Source organism: Asterias amurensis, chromosome 5 (genome assembly GCF_032118995.1).
Source record: "Asterias amurensis chromosome 5, ASM3211899v1".
In the NCBI taxonomy this organism is placed as follows: domain Eukaryota; kingdom Metazoa; phylum Echinodermata; class Asteroidea; order Forcipulatida; family Asteriidae; genus Asterias; species Asterias amurensis.
Genome location: NC_092652.1, coordinates 979,263 through 1,001,152, shown reverse-complemented (window position 1 = coordinate 1,001,152; position 21,890 = coordinate 979,263). Strand labels below are relative to the sequence as shown.

The 21,890-nt window shown below is 37.4% G+C and overlaps 1 protein-coding gene across 2 annotated transcripts; it reads left to right on the top strand.

Annotated features, from left to right (window-relative positions):
* The first annotated feature begins 1,603 nt into the window (after positions 1 to 1,603).
* LOC139937240 (uncharacterized) lies at positions 1,604 to 21,489 on the top strand. Of its 2 annotated transcripts, XM_071932326.1 has the most exons (15): positions 1,604 to 1,622; positions 2,940 to 3,092; positions 3,750 to 3,937; positions 4,461 to 4,568; positions 5,109 to 5,160; positions 8,198 to 8,266; positions 8,737 to 8,877; positions 10,772 to 10,795; positions 11,013 to 11,522; positions 14,256 to 14,330; positions 15,479 to 15,707; positions 16,138 to 16,223; positions 17,069 to 17,455; positions 18,225 to 18,367; positions 19,151 to 21,489. In XM_071932326.1, exons 1-15 carry the CDS (start codon positions 1,610 to 1,612, stop codon positions 19,211 to 19,213), a joined length of 2,241 nt encoding a protein of 746 aa, XP_071788427.1. In that variant the 5' UTR covers positions 1,604 to 1,609; the 3' UTR covers positions 19,214 to 21,489. The 2 variants fall into 2 exon arrangements, with proteins under 2 accessions (XP_071788427.1, XP_071788428.1); XM_071932327.1 differs by lacking the exon at positions 8,737 to 8,877.
* The last annotated feature ends 401 nt before the right edge of the window (positions 21,490 to 21,890 follow it).

The following is a 21,890-nucleotide window of genomic DNA, read 5'->3' as shown; positions in this document are numbered from 1 at the left end:
TTCAACCCAACTGTCAACTCTAGACCATGAAATAACGCAAGAGACAAGATTGTTGAACTAGCACCGAGCCCCGATCCACCAATCCTTTATTGGCACTCAGCCCCCCTCAGTATCACCACCATCATCACTGACCACGCCCTCTATCTTAGATCCATACATGCCCGATACGACCCGCGGCCCTTCAGAACCTTCAGAAACTTCAGACATTAACTTATACTGTATGAAAACGCATGGAGTGGCTTTCAAAACATAAAGTAGCCTGAACACTAAATAATTTTAACTTTTTGGGTCAGATTCATAGGTGATGGCATCTTGAGTCTGGATTGAGGCTATTTTAAAGGCAGTGGACACTATTGGTAATTGTCAAAGACTAGCCTTCACAAGTGGTGTATTCTCAACATATGCATAAAATAACAAACCTGTAAAAATTTGAGCTCGATCGGTAATCGAAGTTGCCAGATAATAATGAAAGAAAAAACACACATTGTCACACGAAGTTGTGTGCTTTCTCCCTGATGCTTGATTTTCGAGACCTCAAATTCTAAATCTGAGGTCTCGAAATCAAATTCGTGGAAAAGTACTTCTTTCTCGAAAACTACGTCACTTCAGAGGGAGCCGTTTCTCACAATGTTTTATCCTATCAACCTCTCCCCATTACTCGTTACAAAGTAATAAGGTTTTATGCTAATAATTATTTTGAGAAATTACCAATAGTGTCCACTGCCTTTAAAGTCAGTTGTGCTTCTGTCGCTGGTAGCATAGTGCAATCTTTATTACTACAACTCTTGTTTGGGTGATCATTTCTAGATTGTATGCTGTGGATTGTTTCCTCCCGTGTCACCTTGAGGTGGTCAATGTTGGACGATGGAGGAGCTATCATCCTCCTCCATAATCTTGTCTGCGCCCGCCCGATGATTGTTTTTTTTTCAAAAAAAGGTGATTGTTTTTTTCAAAAATTGCCACTGTCGTGGTTGTTTTGTAGATCGATTCAAAAAAGCGAATCCTTAAAATAAAATCGAGGAAACAATTTGTTGAGGATGGCAATAATATTACCGAGAAAACGGCCTTAGCAGGGGATGGGAAATCGTGAAAATTCGCACACACAAAATTCACTAAAGAATCAAAATAGAATTTATTTTTTAAACACACAAAATTTCAACTTGAAATTAAATCACGCTTATTTGGGTAAATGTTTAATAATTGTCCAAAAATAAAAAATAATGCAAAGTAATCGACTTCAAATAATAATATTAATATTGTTTTGGAGCTGCGCCCGATGGCCAGCAACGGGTTGCCCATTTTTTTCTAGATCGCGCACACACAACGCATGGAGTCAAATTGGCAACAATAAACTTGTACCAGTCTAAAAAATATATAATATATATATAATAATTTCGAATAGTGAACAAAACGTATTTAAATAAATTTAGCTTAAATATTTATGGTCCATACAACACTCCAAGCCATTTATGTGTGTAAATATTTATAAAATACCAATGTAGATTCCAAGGAAATAAAGACAAATTTTAAGGTATTTCCAAAAACAGCAAAGACACCTAGACAAGTTTATTGTACATCCGGGGAAGTTAATTCGTGGCCAACATTCAAGATGGCTTCCCAAGGTAGGCATGTTTCCCGCAAAACTTCAAGATTATTTTTACCCGATGTTTGTTATTTTCACTACTTATACCTCATTTTCTTGAAGTGTAATTTTGGTATGAGTATAAGTAAGACGAATATAGCTGACGTGAATGTTTTTTATGTGTTATTTTGTGTTAGAATGGAATGATTTGGGTTTAAGTTGAGTTGGAATTTTACCCACACGGCGTGCGGTGCGTGTGTGTGTGGTCGTGGATGGGTGGTGGTGGTGAGGGACGGCATGCGTTTGCAGGGCCAGAGCGCTAAAGCAGCACTGCATGCAGCCCATATGCACAGATATTATTATTACGCACGGGTCGTGAGGTGGTTTTGTTTTTTAGCTAGTCATGAAGAACATTTGATTTGGATTTGGAAGACTGGGCAGCCAAGGCTATGCACTAATTGCACTACTTACAATACAACAACGTCCACATTAAAGAAAAATGGTTTAGTTAATAATAGTTTGCCCAATCACCAAATTAATAATGATGATATGAATATGATGGGTGTCAGATGATGATTGATTAAAAAAATAAAATAAAAATATAAATGGCAAACAATAGGCATGATTGATATGAAAATGACAAAACTAACTTTAATTGAATTCCTTACAAAAACTTAAAAGGGTTAAATTGTTGGTTATAATTATTTGCAAACCTCTTCATTTTGTGAAATTCAATATTCCAATAATCAAGACTTAATTTTTGTAATTTGTAAGAAGATCGACTTTAATTAGTCTGCCTGTGAAACATTAAATGTGTGTGTCCTTAATAATTAATCATCCTCCCATTTAAACAAATCCTCCCCTCTTTCTTAAACCTCATGACCCCCTATGTCTCCTTCTTGACATCTGCACATTATAATAATTATTTAGATACAAAGCAATGCCTAACCCTGTGATATTGAAGCACTTGTCGATTCGGGGCCTACTTAAAATAATAAACCACAAGGGAAACTGAGTGGATAAAATCATGTTAGAATGATTTGGGGTTGAACACAGAAAGATTTACTTGGTAAATTTCCTTATTTAATTTTCAATTTTCCCTGTTTCCAATGATCCCTGGCTACACAGCAGTTAACATTTGCATGGCTTCTGACTGGGACTCCCAAACAAAGATATTGACAAAACAGGAGACCACCAACAGAGTTGGTAGGGTGTCGATAATTAATCCAGAGGTCAATGGTTCAAATCCCCCTTAGCTTATGTCCATCCCCAAATCGCACTTTGGTTTAGTTGGACATTAGACAATGATTAACTTTCATCTCTGTTTCTGTTTTTCAATGTTTTGTGAAACCCACAGGTTCCAAGAAAGGAAAAAAGGGGAAAGCAGTTAAAGGAAAGACGTTGAATCTAAATGATTTTCTCTCGGATGGCAGCAGTGGTACCAGTGCACCGGGAACCAGTTATGTTATGAATAACAAGTCATGGGCGGACCAGACTGAAGAAGCAGATGGTAAGGCTTATAAACTAAGATACTCAGAAATGTTGTAAACTAAGTCATATGTGGCGGTCAGGTTGGCGTACTGAGTGGGTTTTCACTGGAATAATTCTCTATAATAATAATAATATTTATTCGGGCAATCACATTGTGGGAATTTCTTCCCACATCTAAAACTGAAACTTCTATCCATTGGGTTCTTGGCTCTGAGTATTGTGATTAAGTTCTCAATTCTGAGAGTCTGTGGCTTCACAGAATGATTAAATTAAATGAAGTTTGAAGTCCGGCCAAAAAAGCAAGAAAAAAGTCTTCTAGACCTGTTGCGCTGACTTCTTGTAGGTGTACTGGTACATGTCCTGCCAATTTGGGAATCAATCTGCGGACAACAAAATAGTGGTATTAATATGGGTGAAAATGCCATGCTTCATTTTATTTATTTAAAAGTCAAGGTTTCAGTCATAGTTTTTTGTTGTTTTGTCAGCAAGTATTCATCTTGTATTAAGCAGAAATGTGTGCTTTTTATTGTATCTTTCTTTGATAATTTTTCCTGTAAATCAGTATTAGGTTGACAAACACTAATCTATGACCATACCTTTAAGGAATTTGGTGCTGAGGAAGCTTCAAGAGTTAACAACTCGAGTTGTTATTACTCTTCTGTTTTGTTCATGACAGAGTCTGCGTTTTTGGACAGCAAACCACTGCCAAACCGTGCTGCCTTGCCGACAGCGCCCCGCAGTGCCCAGCCGGCTGAGCTGGACTTCTCTAAACTGCCAGATAAACCTCCATACACCGTGTACTTGGGTAATATCCCATTTGATGCCGATGAAGATGACATCACACTTTTCCTGAGGGATTGTAACGTAAGGAAGAGTTTATTGGATTTTTGTTTAATCAGTTCCATGTCATCACTGAGCGCTGGTGTTTCTGTTTAGAAAAGTGTGGGTTTGAGTCCTGGTCGTTAGGCCAGTGGCACTTGGCAAGTCACTTGATGATTCTAACCATTATTTTGGTGTCCTTCTGATGTGTTGTAAAGTGGTTTGTCCTGTGAATTGTGTAATGCAAGTCAATAAACCCAGTGCAATTTCACCCCGGTGTTCCTGGTTTGATTGCAGCACATTGCGCCACAGCACCTTTTAAACCATTACATGATACTATGTAGAGAAATTGGCTTCATACTTCAAAATCTAGCTCCACAACACCTGAGTGAAAAATGAGTGTTGAAACGCATTGACATTGAGCATCACTTGGTAACGGTTATAAGCGCTGTTATTATTTCTTGCCTCTAAATTAAATATTTCCAACTTATGTCTGTTCATTGGTCAGAACTGCAGTTTCAGACATGAAGTTTGTGCATTCATCATTTTGTGGTTATGATATTAACAGGTGAGCCAAGTTCGGCTGCCAAGAGAGGGCGAGAGACTTAAAGGATTTGGCTATGCAGAGGTCGATGACCTGGAGTCTCTGATGGCAGCTTTGGCACTCAATGACCAGGTAAGCAATTGGACATTATTAACCTATTGAGGGAGCCCTTTCCATTCAAAGATGAATCAGGTCTGGTCACATGTCTTTATCTTGGAAGGATAAAGACAGACCCTGGTTTTAACAAGCAGGTGTTTCTTTTCTCTAATTATGTGTTTTGGTCAAAGATACAAGACCAAAAGGTCAAAGGGGAAATCCAAGAGTCTGTTTTTCATCCCTTGGTAGTGTCAGATCTTCAGGATTGCTAAATTCTCTCAGATAGCAATAACTAACCATCTCGTTCTTGATATAAGTTATTCTCCCCAAAATTTGAATGTTATCTCAGGAATAGGGATTATTCTTCCTGCAGGGACATAATCGCTTCAATGTTTTTAGGCGAAATCTAAAAAAAATCTTCCACCTTTTGAAACGATATTTTTAAAGGTTAGTATTATCTACACTTACATACGATAAAAACAATTGAATGGTTCCAAAAACCCGGAGACTAGTTTGCCTTTAATATTGTATACGTTTGTTTTGTTCACCTTGTATTTTTTGTGTTGCTCTCTCTAGACGATTAGATCAAGGCGTATTCGAGTCGATGTAGCTGGTCCTGGTCATCAAGGTGAGATACATTCAAATCTTTCCCAATAGACCACCCTTGCACAGAGATACCAACATACACGATTTGGGCGTAGCAAATACGATTTCGAGCCGTGACTACGACGCTACGATAATACTCAATAAAACACGCTAAACAAGCCGCCCAATATAATTTTATTAAATCGTACGATACATGCAAACAACGAATGAACTATTAAGTGGAAATAAAAATTAAGAAAAATATCCTAATAATTGTAACAGAAAAGAAAAAACACTTTTAATTTTAGAACGCAGTGTTGAATAATAGCGGCGAATTCACTCGAACAATATACGGTCTCGACGTAATGATTGTTGCGTGCCCTCCAACGTGTTAGCTAGCGAGCCGTGCACGCCGTGTTAGCACGGTCAGTTGGGCTGAAAACACGGGCAAAAATTTGATGCACGGCTTGGGTGAAGCCGTGCTGTTAAATGATTTTAGTGAAAATTACTGAACTTCTTTTATTATTTTGTTGTTGTTGAACAGTTTAAAAACAGCAGTGAGTAAGATTAGATTTGGCTTTACCAGATTTCCTGCTTTTTGAATCAAAATTTCAACGACGCAACCATAAAACAATCACTCGAAGTTGCCTCGAAAGCCCTGACCACATTGCGACTATACAAAACACAACGCACAAAACACACATTACACAACGCACGTGCAAATTACACGTCATCGACCGTCATCAGCAGGCAGCATGAACTCAATGCACGCGTGGTATGATAGAGGCGAATTCACACGCGTTTTCGTTTCAATTATTTTAGGTACCAATCTCATCTCCACGATCCTACAAACCATCGCGCTCTGGATTTTTCTACTATGACGTCAGAATCAGTAACTGTGTGACACGCGGTGCAGTGCACCTTTTACCGCATACATTCTGCAGTTGCTTTGTAGATTGGTTCCGCAGTTTTTCCCAACTCGACGGCGGCAAACATGACGATCTTTTTTCCTTCTAGAAATTCAAGGGCACATCGTTTGTTCGTTGTAGAGTTTGTTTGAAACATCGAGACTTTTTTGGATTTCAATGTTTACATCTCATGGGTGTTAATGCAGTTGACAAAACAATGTTTATTTTCCGCTCAAAAGGATCAAAAACTGGTTCATATTTCTTTTCAAATCTCAAGTCAGTTTTGCTGTAGACCTCCTAAATTTATTTTTCAATGCATGGTACGTTTTTTTGCCCAGTGGAACTACTTAAATGGCACTGTCTTTCGTAACTGTTTGTTCTTTATTCTCCACAGACTGGAAGACTTAAACGTTATGAAACCTTAACACATACTAAGGAAAATATTAATTACCATGATCAGTCAGTTTAAATTAAGCAAACAATTATGGTACATGTAAATCACTCTTGGCATATTGATGGTTGCAAATACTTGTGTGAATCGTTATTTTACATTAACTAATTGATTTGTTGAAAATAAATACAAAAACTATTATCAGCTTCTTGACCTTAGGCCTATAGTTCTGAAATCGAATGGACAAGAATGGAAACAAAACTAACATTAGTAAATGATAACTCTTAATTTCTTCTTCAATACCTCTTCATTTTTTTTTAGTCTTTAAGCAAAACTTTGTATCAAGAGTAACACATGGCAAAAAATATGTTGTTGACAGCAAACTTGTACTGCATTATTTGATCTCTTTTGAATCATTTCATGCTAAATGGGTCCAAACACAGCTCCATGGTCCAAGTAACTGCTTTGAACTGGCCTAATATTGACCCAGAAACATTTCATAGAGTTAAATAGCAGACGTCGATCACCTTTACAATATCTGTGCTTTAAAGGCTCTCATTTTCAAGTTCAAAACAATACACAAATTAAATCAAAATAGTTTACTTATCACAGAAATAGGTACCAGAAATGCATCAAACCACCAGAGAGCACATACAGTAGCCAGAGCTTCCAGGGCCCTTAAGAGGGGGGGGGGGGGGGGGGGTGAGACAGACTTGGCGGTGCGCGCTCGTATTGTGGGCTACGCACACGTTTCTATTTTTCTAGTGATTTTAGGTTGCACTCCCACTTTTTCAGTTTGCACTCCCACTTTCCAAATTCCTGGCTAAGACACTGGTGCCCTCTGATCCCCCGCTGGTTGGCCGGATAAGTATTTTTACGCTAGTGCATGGCTGCAAGATCGTACCCATTTATCTCTATTACACCATGGTGAATAGTGCACACGTGTGTGGGGAATGAGGTTGTGTGTGAGCTAACGTGTCACAGTAACCTCATTCCTCATGTATCCACTATTATTGTGCCCACGCTGTCCGTACATGTACTTCATCGAAGCTTGGCACAAAAAGTAAGAAATAATGGCGAAAAAAAAGGAGACCTTCTGAACAAAAATACCTTCAACTGAGTGGCCTGTGAGATCTAAGCTAGACAGTTTCCATGTTTTCTTACTAGTAATTGTAGCGCCGATGTCCAGACAATGCCCAAAATACGGACACGTATTTTTTGCCCAAAATCCGGACAGGGTTTTTTTTTTTTTTTTTTCTCTCTCCCAATAGCTTGTTGTTGCATTTCTGACCATTAAAACAAAAACATTTAAGTAAGGCCACCCTTTGTTATGTTTTTGTTTTTTTTAACAAAGTCAAAAGATGCAGGATTTTTTTTCTTTTTTCCCAGATTTTTTTTTTCACTGGCCATTATAAACATTTGTAGCTGTTCTGGTGGTGCATACAGAGGTAAATGTTATTTCACGACAATGCCTGAAAATGAGCTAATTAGCATTGTAGAGAGTAATAGAAAGATCGGTTTAGGGAGCCCAGCCCAAGCCACGCTCGCCCTTAACTTTTGGGAGATGCTACTCTTTTTTAAAGTTCAATGTTGGCATCTCTGCTTGCATAGGTCGGTGTGGCAGGACATTCTGTGGAGTTCTTTTATACATTTCATTTTCTACAAAGATTTTTCTTTGCTATGTGGCTATTCTATTCAAGGGCGCTGCATGAATTTGCTTAATGTTTTGTCATTTCTCCTTCTGCTTAACAAGAATTTGATCGCTATCTTTAATTTTCTAGATGGCAAAGATGATCGTACTAGTGGTGACTGGCGAGCAGGGAGGGATGCAGGATCTGTTTTTGGTCGAGGTAGGATACTGGGCTATTTTGTTGGATTGAAATTCATTAGCTTTTAAGGATAGCATTAGGTGCATGGGTTCTGTTTGTACAGCTGGTATTAACACCATGGTTTGTGTACTGTGGACTTGGTATACATATGTAGTCCCTTGTGGAACTGTTGGGCAAGAGCCTGTTGGGTGTGGGAGTATACCGATAGTATTAAGGTTTTAATGTAATATTACAAAGTACTAACAAAAAAGTAACATGCTGTTATAATTAGAGTTTGTGTTTTCTGATGCCTTGACCAGGGTGTCTGCTGTAGAGTTTAGGGGCAAATTGGAAGGTCTGGGTTGTTGCAGGGTACAAAAAGTTCACTTTAATCTGTTGATTTATGATGAGTTAAGTAAGTTTACTGTAAGATGCCTGTGAAAGCTGATTGCCCAAACTGTAAGACCTCAAAAGTAGAGACCTTTGACCTTTAGTCTGTGTTATTCTTACAGGGTCAGATCGACAAGGCAATAAATACAATGAACCTTATAATGACAGGTCAGGTTACGATAGAAACAGGCGCTACATGTACCGGAGTGACGATCGTTCCAATCATGAACGGAGCATCGGCTTTGACAGAGGGACAAACGATGGTAACATCGATTTTCCAGTCTGGTGTTAGCTTGTAGATTGTAGTGCTCCCCCCTATACTGAATTGAGAGATTTGCCTTGACATTGACAAAGCACAATAAATGATTTCACTAGACATGTTGTAGTGTGCCCTGGTCTGTGTTTTCTAGTACAAGAAGATGTTTTTTTAAGAATGTGTCTTCAACTGGTCTTCAGCAGGGTTTGCCCTTAACTTTTTTTTCAACTGGCCAGCAGGACCAGTTGGCTTGATTTTTCACTGGTCCGCCACGTTTTTGACTGGTCCGTCAATTTTTGTATATTTGTTTTTAAACTAAAAGTATACTGTTGTATACCAACTACTCGATTTCCGATCGTCGCTATTTCAAAACTCAACATGAATTGCAACGTCAACTTAACTGCACTGGAAGCCATACTTAATTTATGTGTACCAAGTTATTGTGTTCGTAAGGGGGCTCACTAATTTGAGAGTATTTTTTCTTTTAAAATATGTAAACAATAATATTATTAAAGTTAATTTAAAAACGGGTCAAATTATTTGTCAGAGCAAATGAAAAATTTTAATATGATCTTTATTTAGGTAGTTTTTTTAGTCCACGGTTTATTGTAAGCACTCGACATCCAAGTATTCCCAAGTAAAAAGAACTTTTTTTATGATTTTTTTTTTAGTGTTTTACTTAACAAAAAAAACCACTTTAAAACCGACTGTTAAAAATATCAAATTAACTTTTTAAGTATTGCCTTCAAATCTACGGTGGAGAGGGTTACGTGCAATCGCATGTATAAACATTGCCTATTTGTACTTTAAATAAGTATTCATAAACATAATACATCGTACCGATAACCGAAGTTCCCAAAATCTTCCCACTTTCGTCCAGAAAATTAAACCCCCCAAAAGGTAGACATGAAAATAGTTGCAACATCCATGAAGAAGCATATGAGTTTTACGGTATTTTTTTTTCAATTATACCGGCGTCTGTTTTGTGAACAAAACCTTCATTTAAAAGTAGCAAAAACAACTGCGCCTTTGTTTAACCATGGAGGTATTGCATTCTAGAACCCAAGTCTTTCTTGAAATCAACCCGCAAAAAACCCCAAACAACCGCGCATTATATTTGACCATAAAACCATGGAGCAAAACTAGATCACCCACCAATCGCCCGCAAAAAACAAGCCCCAAATAACAAAAAAAAATTAAGCAAAATCAGGACGGAAGAACCTTACTAAACACAATTAAATACTCCTTTTTGCTCATCCAGAGTATTGTAACTTGGTAATTTTTGTTGAATGAGGCCTCACCGTCTCGCTGGTTTTTCATAAACACGCTAGACTCTAATTCCCACACCGAAATCTGCTCCGTTGTCGACGACCATGCTGCTGACAGAATGTGTTTTGCTTTGTGGTCTTTTGTCGAGGCGATTGAAGCTAGTTTTGTAAGCTATCGCGTATTTTAACCAATAGAGGGCGTCTATTCCCACGCTAGCGAATATTCTGAAACGCCCTCTAGCGTTCAATGTTTCTTACACTTTTTGCCACACGTGAACTAATACGAAGACTACGAGCCTTTGCGTTGCATGATGGGATTTTGCGCTGTGTGCACATGTGTATGCGTGATTGTCGGAAGTTTGCCAGCGTTCAGCGGTACTTCGAGTGAATTTTTTTACGATTTATCCAAACCTTAAGTGAATGTTTTTACGTTTTATTCGAGCCTAAAAATATTTTTAAAATAGTCATAGTTCATAAGTACCGCTGCCGATATTTTTGACTGGTCAGCCGGACCAGTTGGCAAAGGGTTTCAGCTGGTCCGACGCGATTTCTACTGGCATTTGGCCAGCGGACCAGCGTTAATGTCGAACCCTGTTCAGATGATTGATTTTATTTTTTGATATCCCTTTCTAGGATCTTATGGTGGCAGAAGAGATGGTAAGTTTAAAATTGTTGTCCTCAAAAAATCAGTTAGACTCAAATGCAGGAAGTTTTAGAGTGCAAGATCAGCACTTGCTGGGTGTAGGCTGTAATTTGTACAACTTTGTTCTTCTGGCATGGTTGCCGTTTACTTAATGCAAACTCTTTAGTTAGGCTCAAATGCAAGATGAAGAGCAGTGTAGGTAAAGTTGTCATCTTCTTTGTTCTAATTTAGATGCATTTGGTGGAAGTGGAGGAGGTAGTGGTGGTGGTGGTGGTAGCAGTGAGGACAGTGTTTGGAGACGTAAGACACCAGCAGAGGGCAGTAGTGCCTTTGAGAGTAGAGGAGGGGGCAGCCGAGGATTTGATGACCGAGGGAGAAGTGGCGGCTTCGACCGGGATCAAGGGGACCGAGGTTTCGGAAGCAGTAGAGACAATAGATTTGTAAACGATCGCGGGTTCGGAGGGGATAGGGACCGTGCTTTTGGCGGGGATAGAGATCGCAGTTTTGGCGGAGATAGGGACCGTGGTTTTGGTGACCGCGGTGGTGATCGTGATAGAGGTTTTGGTGGAGATCGTGACCGTGGCTTTGGTGGGGACCGAGGCTTTGGTGGCGATCGAGACAGGGGTTTCGGAGGAGATAGAGGCGGTGGAAGATCACAGGGCTTTGATAATTATTCCGCACCCAGAGATCGAGGATTTGGAGATCGGGAACGAGACAGGGGAAACAGAGACAGAAATTATGGTGAGATATTTCAATTATTTGTTTCGTATAATCACTTTATTATTTGTTACTCCACATTTGGTGAACAATATACAACAATGTCTTTTAGTAGCCTTTTTTCTTATCCTGGATGCAAATTGAACTTCTATTATACCTTTTTATACAAAACAAATTGTACAACTTTTTGGCACTTAAATTAGTTTTAAGTCCTTAAATATTTGAATGTACTACCTGCGTGAATATAAACTTGCACTTTGTAGTGTTTACTGAACTTAACGTACATACATGTATGTTGTTTTCTTGTACGGTGCCATAAGCATTATTTCTGGTTGAAATGTGTGTTTTATTTTGGAACAATTCCCTTCATATGTTTCATTTTATTGTTGTGTGTTGTTTTGTATAAAAAGGTATAATAGAAGTTCAATTTGCATCCAGGATAAGAAAAAAGGCTACTAAAAGACATTGTTGCATGGCGAAACAGCCAAACTTGAAAAAATTATACAAAGAAAAAAAACAAACAAAGATTAGCAGTTAAACAGGGCTCGAATTTGGGGAAAAAAATCCACAAGACCGCAGGGCTTGTTGCTCAGAATTTTTACTGGACCGGAAGATTTTTTACAAGACCAAAATTTTATTAGGAAAAAAAAAGTTAACACGATAGAACAGCAGGCCTTTTTCATCCCTTAGGAGGCTTTATTTTTTGCTGTGAAACCCAATCAATAAAGTTCCATATACCTAGTCCACGTCATTCTCGCCGCCTCAAAAAAAAAATTCTGATTTGACAGGCAAATCACCAACAAAACACTGCAACGTGCAGCATTCATAAAAAGATTGACCAAAAATTTGACAGCAGTAGTCAGAAGCTCATCACTGTTGGTAGCCATACTTTGCAAGACATTTGGCAACAAGACCTTACTTTTAATCCATGCAACACAGGGATGTGTGGTATTGCAACCAGACCTTCTTAATGCTAATTCAACACTCCTTTGTAAGGTATCAGACTTTACACATGGTCAGTGGTAAACAGACATCGCTGTACTAAGGTGTGCCGCCGTGCCGGGTACCAAAACATCACTCCCTCGTCCCCGCTCGCTCACTCCCCGGGTGCATAAGCATAAATGGTTTGAGACTAGATGTACAAGGTGTGGGCATGAGTAAACTGAATGGAAAACTTGTATGCAGCCTGATGCACGTGAAAAAAGGACGTTCCGCAGGCGTGTTGTTAGAACACTGATTTGACGACAAGTAAAACAAAAACTTTTATTTTAAATGAGATTGAAATACATTTTTTAATGAAAGATAATATATTTCATATAATTATTTGTAATAGTAACTATATTAGTATGCATAAATAAAACCACAAGACCGCCGGACTTGTTTGGCATAAAGTTTACTGGACCGAAGCTAAAATCACTGGCTTCGGGCCTGCGGTTCAGCGTGAAATTCGAGCCCTGAGTTAATAAAAAACAAAAACAGGATGAAGGTGCAAAAAGGAGCCAAGATATAACATGTTATACTCACATCCATGCATAGTTTGCCTTCGAAATTTGGATGTGGAGAAAGTGCCATAAATTTACCCAGAAATGAATTTAAAATGAAAAAAAATAACTTTTTGAATAGACTGTTTGGCCATGGTAGGCCAAGTGGCTTGCGCTATATAAATATCTTGTACTAGCTTTAGACTAATTATATAGTCAATGAGACTAATGGACCGATCCGGCCTATCAATCAAACTGTGCGCGTTCACCCATTTGACCAATGACAGCAATGATTGTGGTCGGACAAACTTGGTCACGCGTGCGCGTATATTTGGCATGCATGTGTCTTGCTCACGTGCGCGGTGGGCGGAGCTTAGTGGAAAGCCGGAACGATCCATTATAGGCTTGAAATAGAGCGCTTTGTCCAGTGGTGCGATGACAACTTTCTCACTTTGAATATAACCAAAACCAAAGAACTTGTTTTTGAAATGGTAAGATCCGTCAAGGTATTCATCCAGTTTGTATAAAGAATGACGAAGTAGAAATTGTCAGTGAACATGTGAATATAAATATCTTGGAACAATTATAGATAACAAACTGGATTGGAACAAAAATACTCAAAAATTACGATCTTTCAATGTCCGTGATTCGATTTTACACCTGTTTTACCAGAGTATTATTCAGTCTGTCATTACTTTCAGCTGTAGTGTTTGGTATAATAACTACATGTAACTGTGAAAAACCAGAAGAAAATTGATCGTATCACCAAGGTTGCCAGCAAGATAATAGGTTTTGAAGTAAAACACATGAGAGAAATCCTAGACAAACAGTATGTAAATAAATTGAAAGTTATAACCCAGGACCCAACTCATCCACTACACTCATTCATTCACATTCTCCCATCAGGAAGGTACCGTTCTCTCTCTACTCGCACAAACCGGTTCAGACTATCTTTTTACCCAGTGCTATTCATCTTTTTAACTCACTTTTCGTAAGGTAACTTAGTAGTTGTTTTTCCATTTTAATCAGTGATGGTGAGTTTTTGATAACGTTTTTCTCTCTTTTTAAAAATTTTGAACTAGCCTATTTATTGCTTGTACTAAAGTTTTGTTATTAATTCTGTGTTTTTGTAATCAATTCCTTGCCCTTTCAAAGATGAAATTGCAGGCCGGCATCATTATTGTCGATTTCATGAGAGTAACTAAAAATATAAATATGAATAGTAAACTTGCGGGTACAATGAGTTTCAAGAGTTGATTCATCTTTGACATTTCAGGGAGTGATAGAAATGGCGGATATAGTGGCGGAGGGGGATACATAAGAAGCGAACAAGACGGAGAAATGGAATCAGGTAAGAAGCTTGTAGAGTTTAGTTGAGATAGAGTGAGCCAACATCTTATAAATATGAGCATAAATGTAATAAATGGTTGCGTTTAGTAGTGTGTCATGTATGAGCAGTCCATTGAATGAATTTAACTTCATGATCTGTGTAATTGGCGAGTGGGGATCCAAGTAAAAAGTCTTCTACACAGATTGGATTCCTTTCACCCAAGAGAAAAATTAACCCAGTTTCATACTAACACCAAGATCGACAGTGGGTTAACAGTTTCATACTAACACCAAGATCGACAGTGGGTTAGCCCTGGTCCTAGGCAGGGTTACCAGTTTTGGGTTTGTTAATCAGGAGAATTTTTAGCCCTGAAAAGTTTAGTGTGAATGTTCCACTTAATCTGGAGATTCTGTGTGTTCAATTTGTCTAGGAGATTCTCTGGATTAAAGTGTAGTGTGAAAGGGACTTGAGACATCTTGGAGTGTCATGGCTGGAGCGGTTTAGTGTTGCGATTTCTTATGATTTCTTATGATTTCAGAGAGGGATCAGATCTCGATAATGTCACGTGTGTCCTTGAACCATACACAGAACCATTATGGCTTTGTTATGTGATGGGACATGGTGATGTGTAATCAATGTTAAACAAACATTTTACTGTTGACTGTTCCTTCAAGACTCGCCTTTCCAAGACTGGTTTCTGTCGCTTCTGAATCGCTTCTGTTTCTTTGTGTCTTGCATAGATTGCTCTTTGACACCTTTTTTTATGGTTAGCTTAATTTTGTAGATTGGTTTTTCATTGGTTTTCAATGTTTTTGTCTGTGCCTTGAAAGTTCCAGGTCAAACAGTTTTGAGTGTAGCTGGACTAATATGATTTGGAACAATCTTCCTCCTGTCATTAGGGAACCTATTAATTTATCTCATTAGACTCGCCTCTATCCATGTTAATTTCTATTATGTTTCCTATGATCTTGATTGAGTAGTGCCTTATCATCTTTATTTGTTATGTTCTCTCTTGACTGATTTATTTAGCTCTTTAAAATATTGATTGATTAATATTAAATACTATTATTATTGATTTGTCATCAAGTAAAACTTTTGAAGAACATTTTTCTGGACTAAATAAATTGTCAGAATCATTCTTAAAAATATATTTTTTGATTTGACATAAGAACCGCATAAAGAGAGGAAGAAGCTTGTCCTGACCAAGAAATCAGACCACTCCGGTGACTCAGGCTCCAGTCAACAGACCAAGTCGGCCATCTTCGGCGGAGCTAAGCCTGTGGATACAGCGGCACGTGAGCGTGCCATTGAGGAGAGACTAGAAAGGGAAAGACGTCTTGAGGAGCAAGAGAGAATGAAGAATGAGAAGGAGAGGGAACCAGTCATGAGAAGGGAGAGGTCAGGAGGAATCTTATTCTTCAGTCTGATTTTGGATTTCCAATTATTATTTTATTAGATAGCCTGCTGTTGATTTCACCAAACTCTTCCTAACTTAGGAATAATCTTGGGACTTAGGACGAGGTAAGTTCCTAATCCATAGATGTTAGGACGCATTGAACCCATCCTAAGGTAATACTAGCGTTTTGTGAAATCGGCTGCTGAAATGCTATTTAAAGCCTACTCCATGTGCACATAGATCAAACCTTATTCTTGATAAAATACTCGCCCGATCGGGAGAGTAAGAAAACCAAAATTATTGAGGCGTGTAAATGGACAAGTCTATCTCATCAAAAGAGGCCCAAAAGAGCTGAGTGCAGTGTGCACTAGCATTAATGTTGTACAATTACATCAGCAATTAAACATCCATGGTGTGCATGTTGTTTTTCAGGCCAGAGCGCCCTCGCAGGGAGAGCGAAGGAGAGGGCAGAACGAGACACAGCAGCTCTAGCTCAGGCAAAGGAGGACCAAGGCCAAGTAAGCGATAATCTGAATCCAAATCGAATTTCATTTGTGTTTTATTTTGGTGTCCTTCATGTGTGAATCAATTGACGTGAAACCCAAGTTCTGCAATACCAAAGGTTTGCAAGAACCAAATATAAATAATAATAATAATAATAATAATAATAATAATAATAATAATAATAATAATAATAATAATAATAATAATAATAATAATAATAATAATAATAATAATAATAATAATAATAATAATAATAATAATAATAATAATAATAATAATAATAATAATAATAATAATAATAATAATAATAATAATAATAATAATAATAATAATAATAATAATAATAATAATAATAATAATAATAATAATAATAATAATAATAATAATAATAATAATAATAATAATAATAATAATAATAATAATAATAATAATAATAATAATAATAATAATAATAATAATAATAATAATAATAATAATAATAATAATAATAATAATAATAATAATAATCATAATAATCATAATAATAATAATATAATAATTAGAATTAGAGTAATTACAAATCATTTTATACATAATTTTGAACCATAACTATATTATAATTCAATATTATTAAGCTGGATATGGTTTATGTTATTGAAAAAGTGATTTGTAGGGTTCAAAGAAGAGCTTTAACCACAAATACAAATAATGTTCTATAGGTCTATTAGTTGTACCTTGGAGGTAGACATTTCTAGTGCAATGTTTCTTTGTGTAATCTACTACTGTTGTATTGCATTACTATCAAAAAGAGAACTACTATTGGACTTCAGTAACACATTTTTCTTCATCTTTTTTTATATTCCTATTTTGTAAAATGAAGTCATTGCAAGGAGAGAGAGTGAACGATCCAACGAGGATGATTCTGCTTTCCATAAAGACGAGCCTCTCTCGCCCACCTCTCCGACCACACCCAAATCACCTAAGACCCCCATCTCACCTCGACAAGACGAAATCAACTTGCAGAATGTCATCCCAGCTCCCCCGCCCAAGGAGAACGCTTGGGCCAAGAGGAGCGAGATTGTTTCGTCTCCTCCAACTGGATCATCTCATATGTCACCTCCCTCAAGGGATGTAGATGGTAGATATAAAGGAGAAGGGTCATCTGACAGGCAGTATCGAGAGACTGGCCCGCCCAAGGATAATGCCTGGAAAAGGGATGCTAGACCAGTCGGACGTGGAGAGCGTGGTGGGATGAACAGGAAGCCAGGTAAGAGAGTTTGAACTGGGAGAAACATCCACAAGTCCAGAGGGATTATTGCTACTGGACCAGCCATCGATTTCACCAAACTCTTTTTAACTTGGGATTAATCCTAGGATGTAGGACGAGTTAAGTTCCTTATCCATAGACGTTAGGACGCATTGAATCCATCCTGAGTTAGGCGGGATTCCCCATCCTAACTCGAGATGGGATTAATTCTAGCGTTCCTTGAAATCGGTTGAAGCATTGTTTTAAAAAGACCAGAAATCTTCCTGACACTATCAAACAATTATTTCACTGTTTCGAATTCTCATTCTTTTTGCTTTTGACTTTCATGACTCAATAGAATTGGAAGGTATTTAGTCAGACTCAAACAATATTTGTTTTTGTTTACAACAGTGAGGTTTCATTATTCAATTGTAAAACACAAGACCGCCACGTTGATTCATGAGTTTATATGGCCGATCCTAAAACTACTGGTATCAGGTCTGTGGTCAAGTGGCAAATTGGAGCTCTGCATTTACTGTTAGCTGACGAGTTTGACTAGTAAAGCCATAGTGTCAAGGACAATCATACCTGTATGCTATGGCAGACCTTGCTGACATCTAAACAGTGTGATTCCACAAAAAAATAAATACAAGTAACTGCCTCGTCAAGGTCTGAACAGTTTGTAAGAAGGTCTCAACAGGATGATGGAAGACGAATGCGAGACTTCGTTGTTTTTGTTATTACTAGCAGTTTTTATTCACTCTGCTTTTTGTGTGTTTTTCAATGACAGGAGACCAGGGTGGGCCTGGAGCTGGCCGTGGAGAAAGACGAAGGGATGATGATCGACGAGAGAATAGACGTAGCGAGGGTGACGATAGACCAGCAAGGAAACAGCCAGCTGAGATGCCCAAATATGAGCAGCCTGCTCCGACGGTAAGTCTCTTAGATGTGTAGTTTTCTTTAGCATTCTTGAATTGTTTATCTGAAAATGTTCGGTATGTTTCTTAACTTGCTTATATTTTTAAGTATTGTTATTGGACGTTTGTAATTTTCTTTAAAATTCTTAAATTGTTTATCTTAAATTGTTCTGTTTTTGTCTTAACTTACTCAAAATTTGTCACCTTTGTAAAGCACCTTGTGACGCTTTGGGGTTAAGGGCGCTATATAAAAGCGATTTTATTGTTGTTGTTTATCAACGACTAACTGCATTCATATGCGTGGGTTGGCACACAATGACAGGGAAGCTGCATGTCTAATTGCCTCGTTTAGAATGTTGTCTTAAGTTTTATCAGCGATTGCTGATCATCTTGACCGTAGTTGAGGAAGGACGCCCACTGTCTTTGATTGCTTTTTTTGTAGTCTGTTTCAACTGCAAATGTGAATGCTGGAAAAGTTATTGAAAATTAATGTACTGGAGAGAATTGATGTTAAATATCTGTTTCATTTGAGGCATTGCTCCATTTGGTGCTGGATTACTGGCATTTACCTTTCCGTGTGTTTGGAGTCTTAGGACTTCTTATGAGGATTGAAGGGCTGGGGTACTTCTTCAAGAGGACAAGAGTGTATTGTACCCTAAGCCTCACATGGGCATGGTATACATGACTCTGTTCTCTAGTGTATAGTCTGTCAATATTGTCAAATCTAAATATTTGAACACTGATTATTTGGACAGGTTCCTTAACATTCTTGGTTCCCCTTCTCTGTTTTCATTACCAGGACTGGAGTCAACCTAACAAGTTCTCTGCGGCACTGGCAGATGAACTCCAGGAGTCTGATTAAGCCAGTCTTAGTCACCCACTTCTCATCAAACCTGTGCATGGGTAAACCTTATTCATCACAGGAGACCTTATTTTTGTTGGCATTTTTGAGTATTTGTAGACTTGTTCCAAGTCCATTGATTGATTGATATGAGTTAAGTCTATGGCTAATGACAGATTAGACATGATCAAAGTCTTGTAAAGTTTTTTTGCTTAAAGTCTCAAAAAGGCCAAGCACAGCAACGTATCAATACACATCATAGTTACTCATGTACAATTCAGTTTTCTCCTGAAACACCTTTTAAAAACATCAAAGAATCATCGTAAAAAAAAATCAAAATACTTTTTATGTCACTTGTAATGAACTAATGACCTTAGGTGTTATATTACGCATTTATCATTCATTTTTTCCTTTATTATAAATAACTTTTCATGAAAATTTAAAGGAAGACGTAAAGGGTATAACTAATAACTTCCTGACTATTTCAAGTCAAGATTTTGTTTTGCGTGCTGTTTTTTGTCCGTACCTGCAGGAATAATCAATGTGACTTGATCATTAAATAGGAATTTGTGAACCTCCTTCTGCAAATGTTATTTCAGTAAATTAAAGTATTTTTATATCTCAGCTGGGAAATGAATCTAGTTAAATCAAACTAGGATACTTGAGCTAGACCCCCCTAAAAACTTCCAATAATAACTCAAAAGCGAAAGAAGAAAACAACCCAACAAATAACAAATAAAAAAGTTTCTGGTGAACATGACTAACTCGCATTAAAACAGGTGAAGATTGATACTTAAATAAAATCATGTTTAACTTGTAGGTCCTGCCTAAATATATTTGTGATGGAATATTTGACTTTTGAAGTTTATGTTTACTCTTTCAGTATAACAGCATACCTCGTTATTGGTGAACGCATTGGCATTTTGCCTTAATCTTTAATTTATCAATCAATTTATGTTAATTTATAATGGAATTTCTTTACTTTTCAGGTTTTTGTTATTATTTGAACTTACACATCGCCTAGAGGAGTTTGTTGAACCGAGCTCAAACTGTCAATTTATGGCTGCGACCCCACCCCAACCCCAAAACTGCTTTACAGAAGTCATGTTAACGAAGAATTAAATCACATTAGTAAATTCGCTTTTTCGTTTTTATGTAAAGTGACTATAAAGAAGAAGTTGAAAAAGCTATTTTCACGGAATCTTTGTTAATAGTGTGATCCATTATGTAACTGTACATTTGTAATAATATACAATTTTAAGATGTACTTTTATATTTGTTTGAGACTTAACTGGGGAAAGTGTTTAGTACTGACCTCAGATGACCCTGGAATTGGTACCATTCTGGTCCCTCTGTTGTACCGTGATAATCAGTAGTCAATATTACAAGTTCATACAGGGAACCAGATATAATGGGTATTAGCATGATAAAGGTGTACTAACATCTGTAGACAGTTACAACTCAAAGAATTGGTATCATAAAAAACATGTGCACACAGTGTTTTTAAATATCATTGATAAAACATCACACAGCAATTCTACATAAGTAAGTAATGGTTTTCAGCACTGTACACCCTAGTCATTCAAAACAAACCGGCAATCTTTATTTTTTTCGCTTGTGGCTTCATTAAAAGTAAAGGTAATACAATTAATTAATTTAATAAAATACAATTTCACAGGTTGGTTAATATTGTACATATCTATTTGTTCTAACAACATGTAGTGCGATCTTATTTTGAATTCCGGAAAAGAAATGAGCATTGAAGAGGCAAAGTCCACCTTTGTTTGTTTGTTGGTGTGTTTGTTTGTGGAACACATTTATTCCAAGCATCGTCTTTTTAAGAAATGTATCACGTGACTATTGATGTATCGACCCATAATGAGTCGTCTCATATTATGGTCGAACATAAAGCTCACTGACTATTAACAATTTAATATTTTAATTCTTGTTGATAAATCATGACAAACTTAGTGCCATGATACAATTCTTTTAAAAGCTGTAAATCTGGAATGATTGGCCTTGGAGTAAAATAAAAGCAACGGTGGTCTTTCCTCAAAAGCACTTGCTGTATCGTGGGCAAAAAAAAAAATAAATAAATAAATAAGACACAATGTTAAATAAAACCACGTAAGACTATCTTAAGACTAAAACGTGAACGAAAACCCTGGATGTATTTTTTGTCGAAGCCAGTTTTCGAAAGCGAGGGTATCTTCATAACATGTGTATGTGTAGTGTAGTTAATATAAGTTTCTCTGTTCAGAGCTCGAGTAATAAAAGTCGAAACAAAGCTGTTGAAATGAGTGTGATACTTGTAAGTTTATTTCGGCTTTAAAACAAAATTCAACCGGAGCTGCCCCGTGCGACTCCCTCCCGTCCGTTTTCCGGCTCGGCGGCTCCTAGATGGCATGGTACAATGTACAATTCTTTGGCATGGTCTCGTCATGTTTTGGGTCTTCGATAAAGTCTTTATAAGGCTGAATTTTGAAGTGTCGTGTGTGTTGTGTTTACTTTAACTTTTGAGAAAACCTTTGCAAGAGTCGGAGCGTCGGGCCATTAAAAAAAACATAATTTATTTCTATTTTGCCGAACTGGGGCCGGACTATAGCTGTTGTTCATCGGTGTTCATTGATAACTGCATACAGGGTACTGGCAAGACTTCCATGTTGTTGTGGCAGTCCAACCATGTTGTTAGGGACGA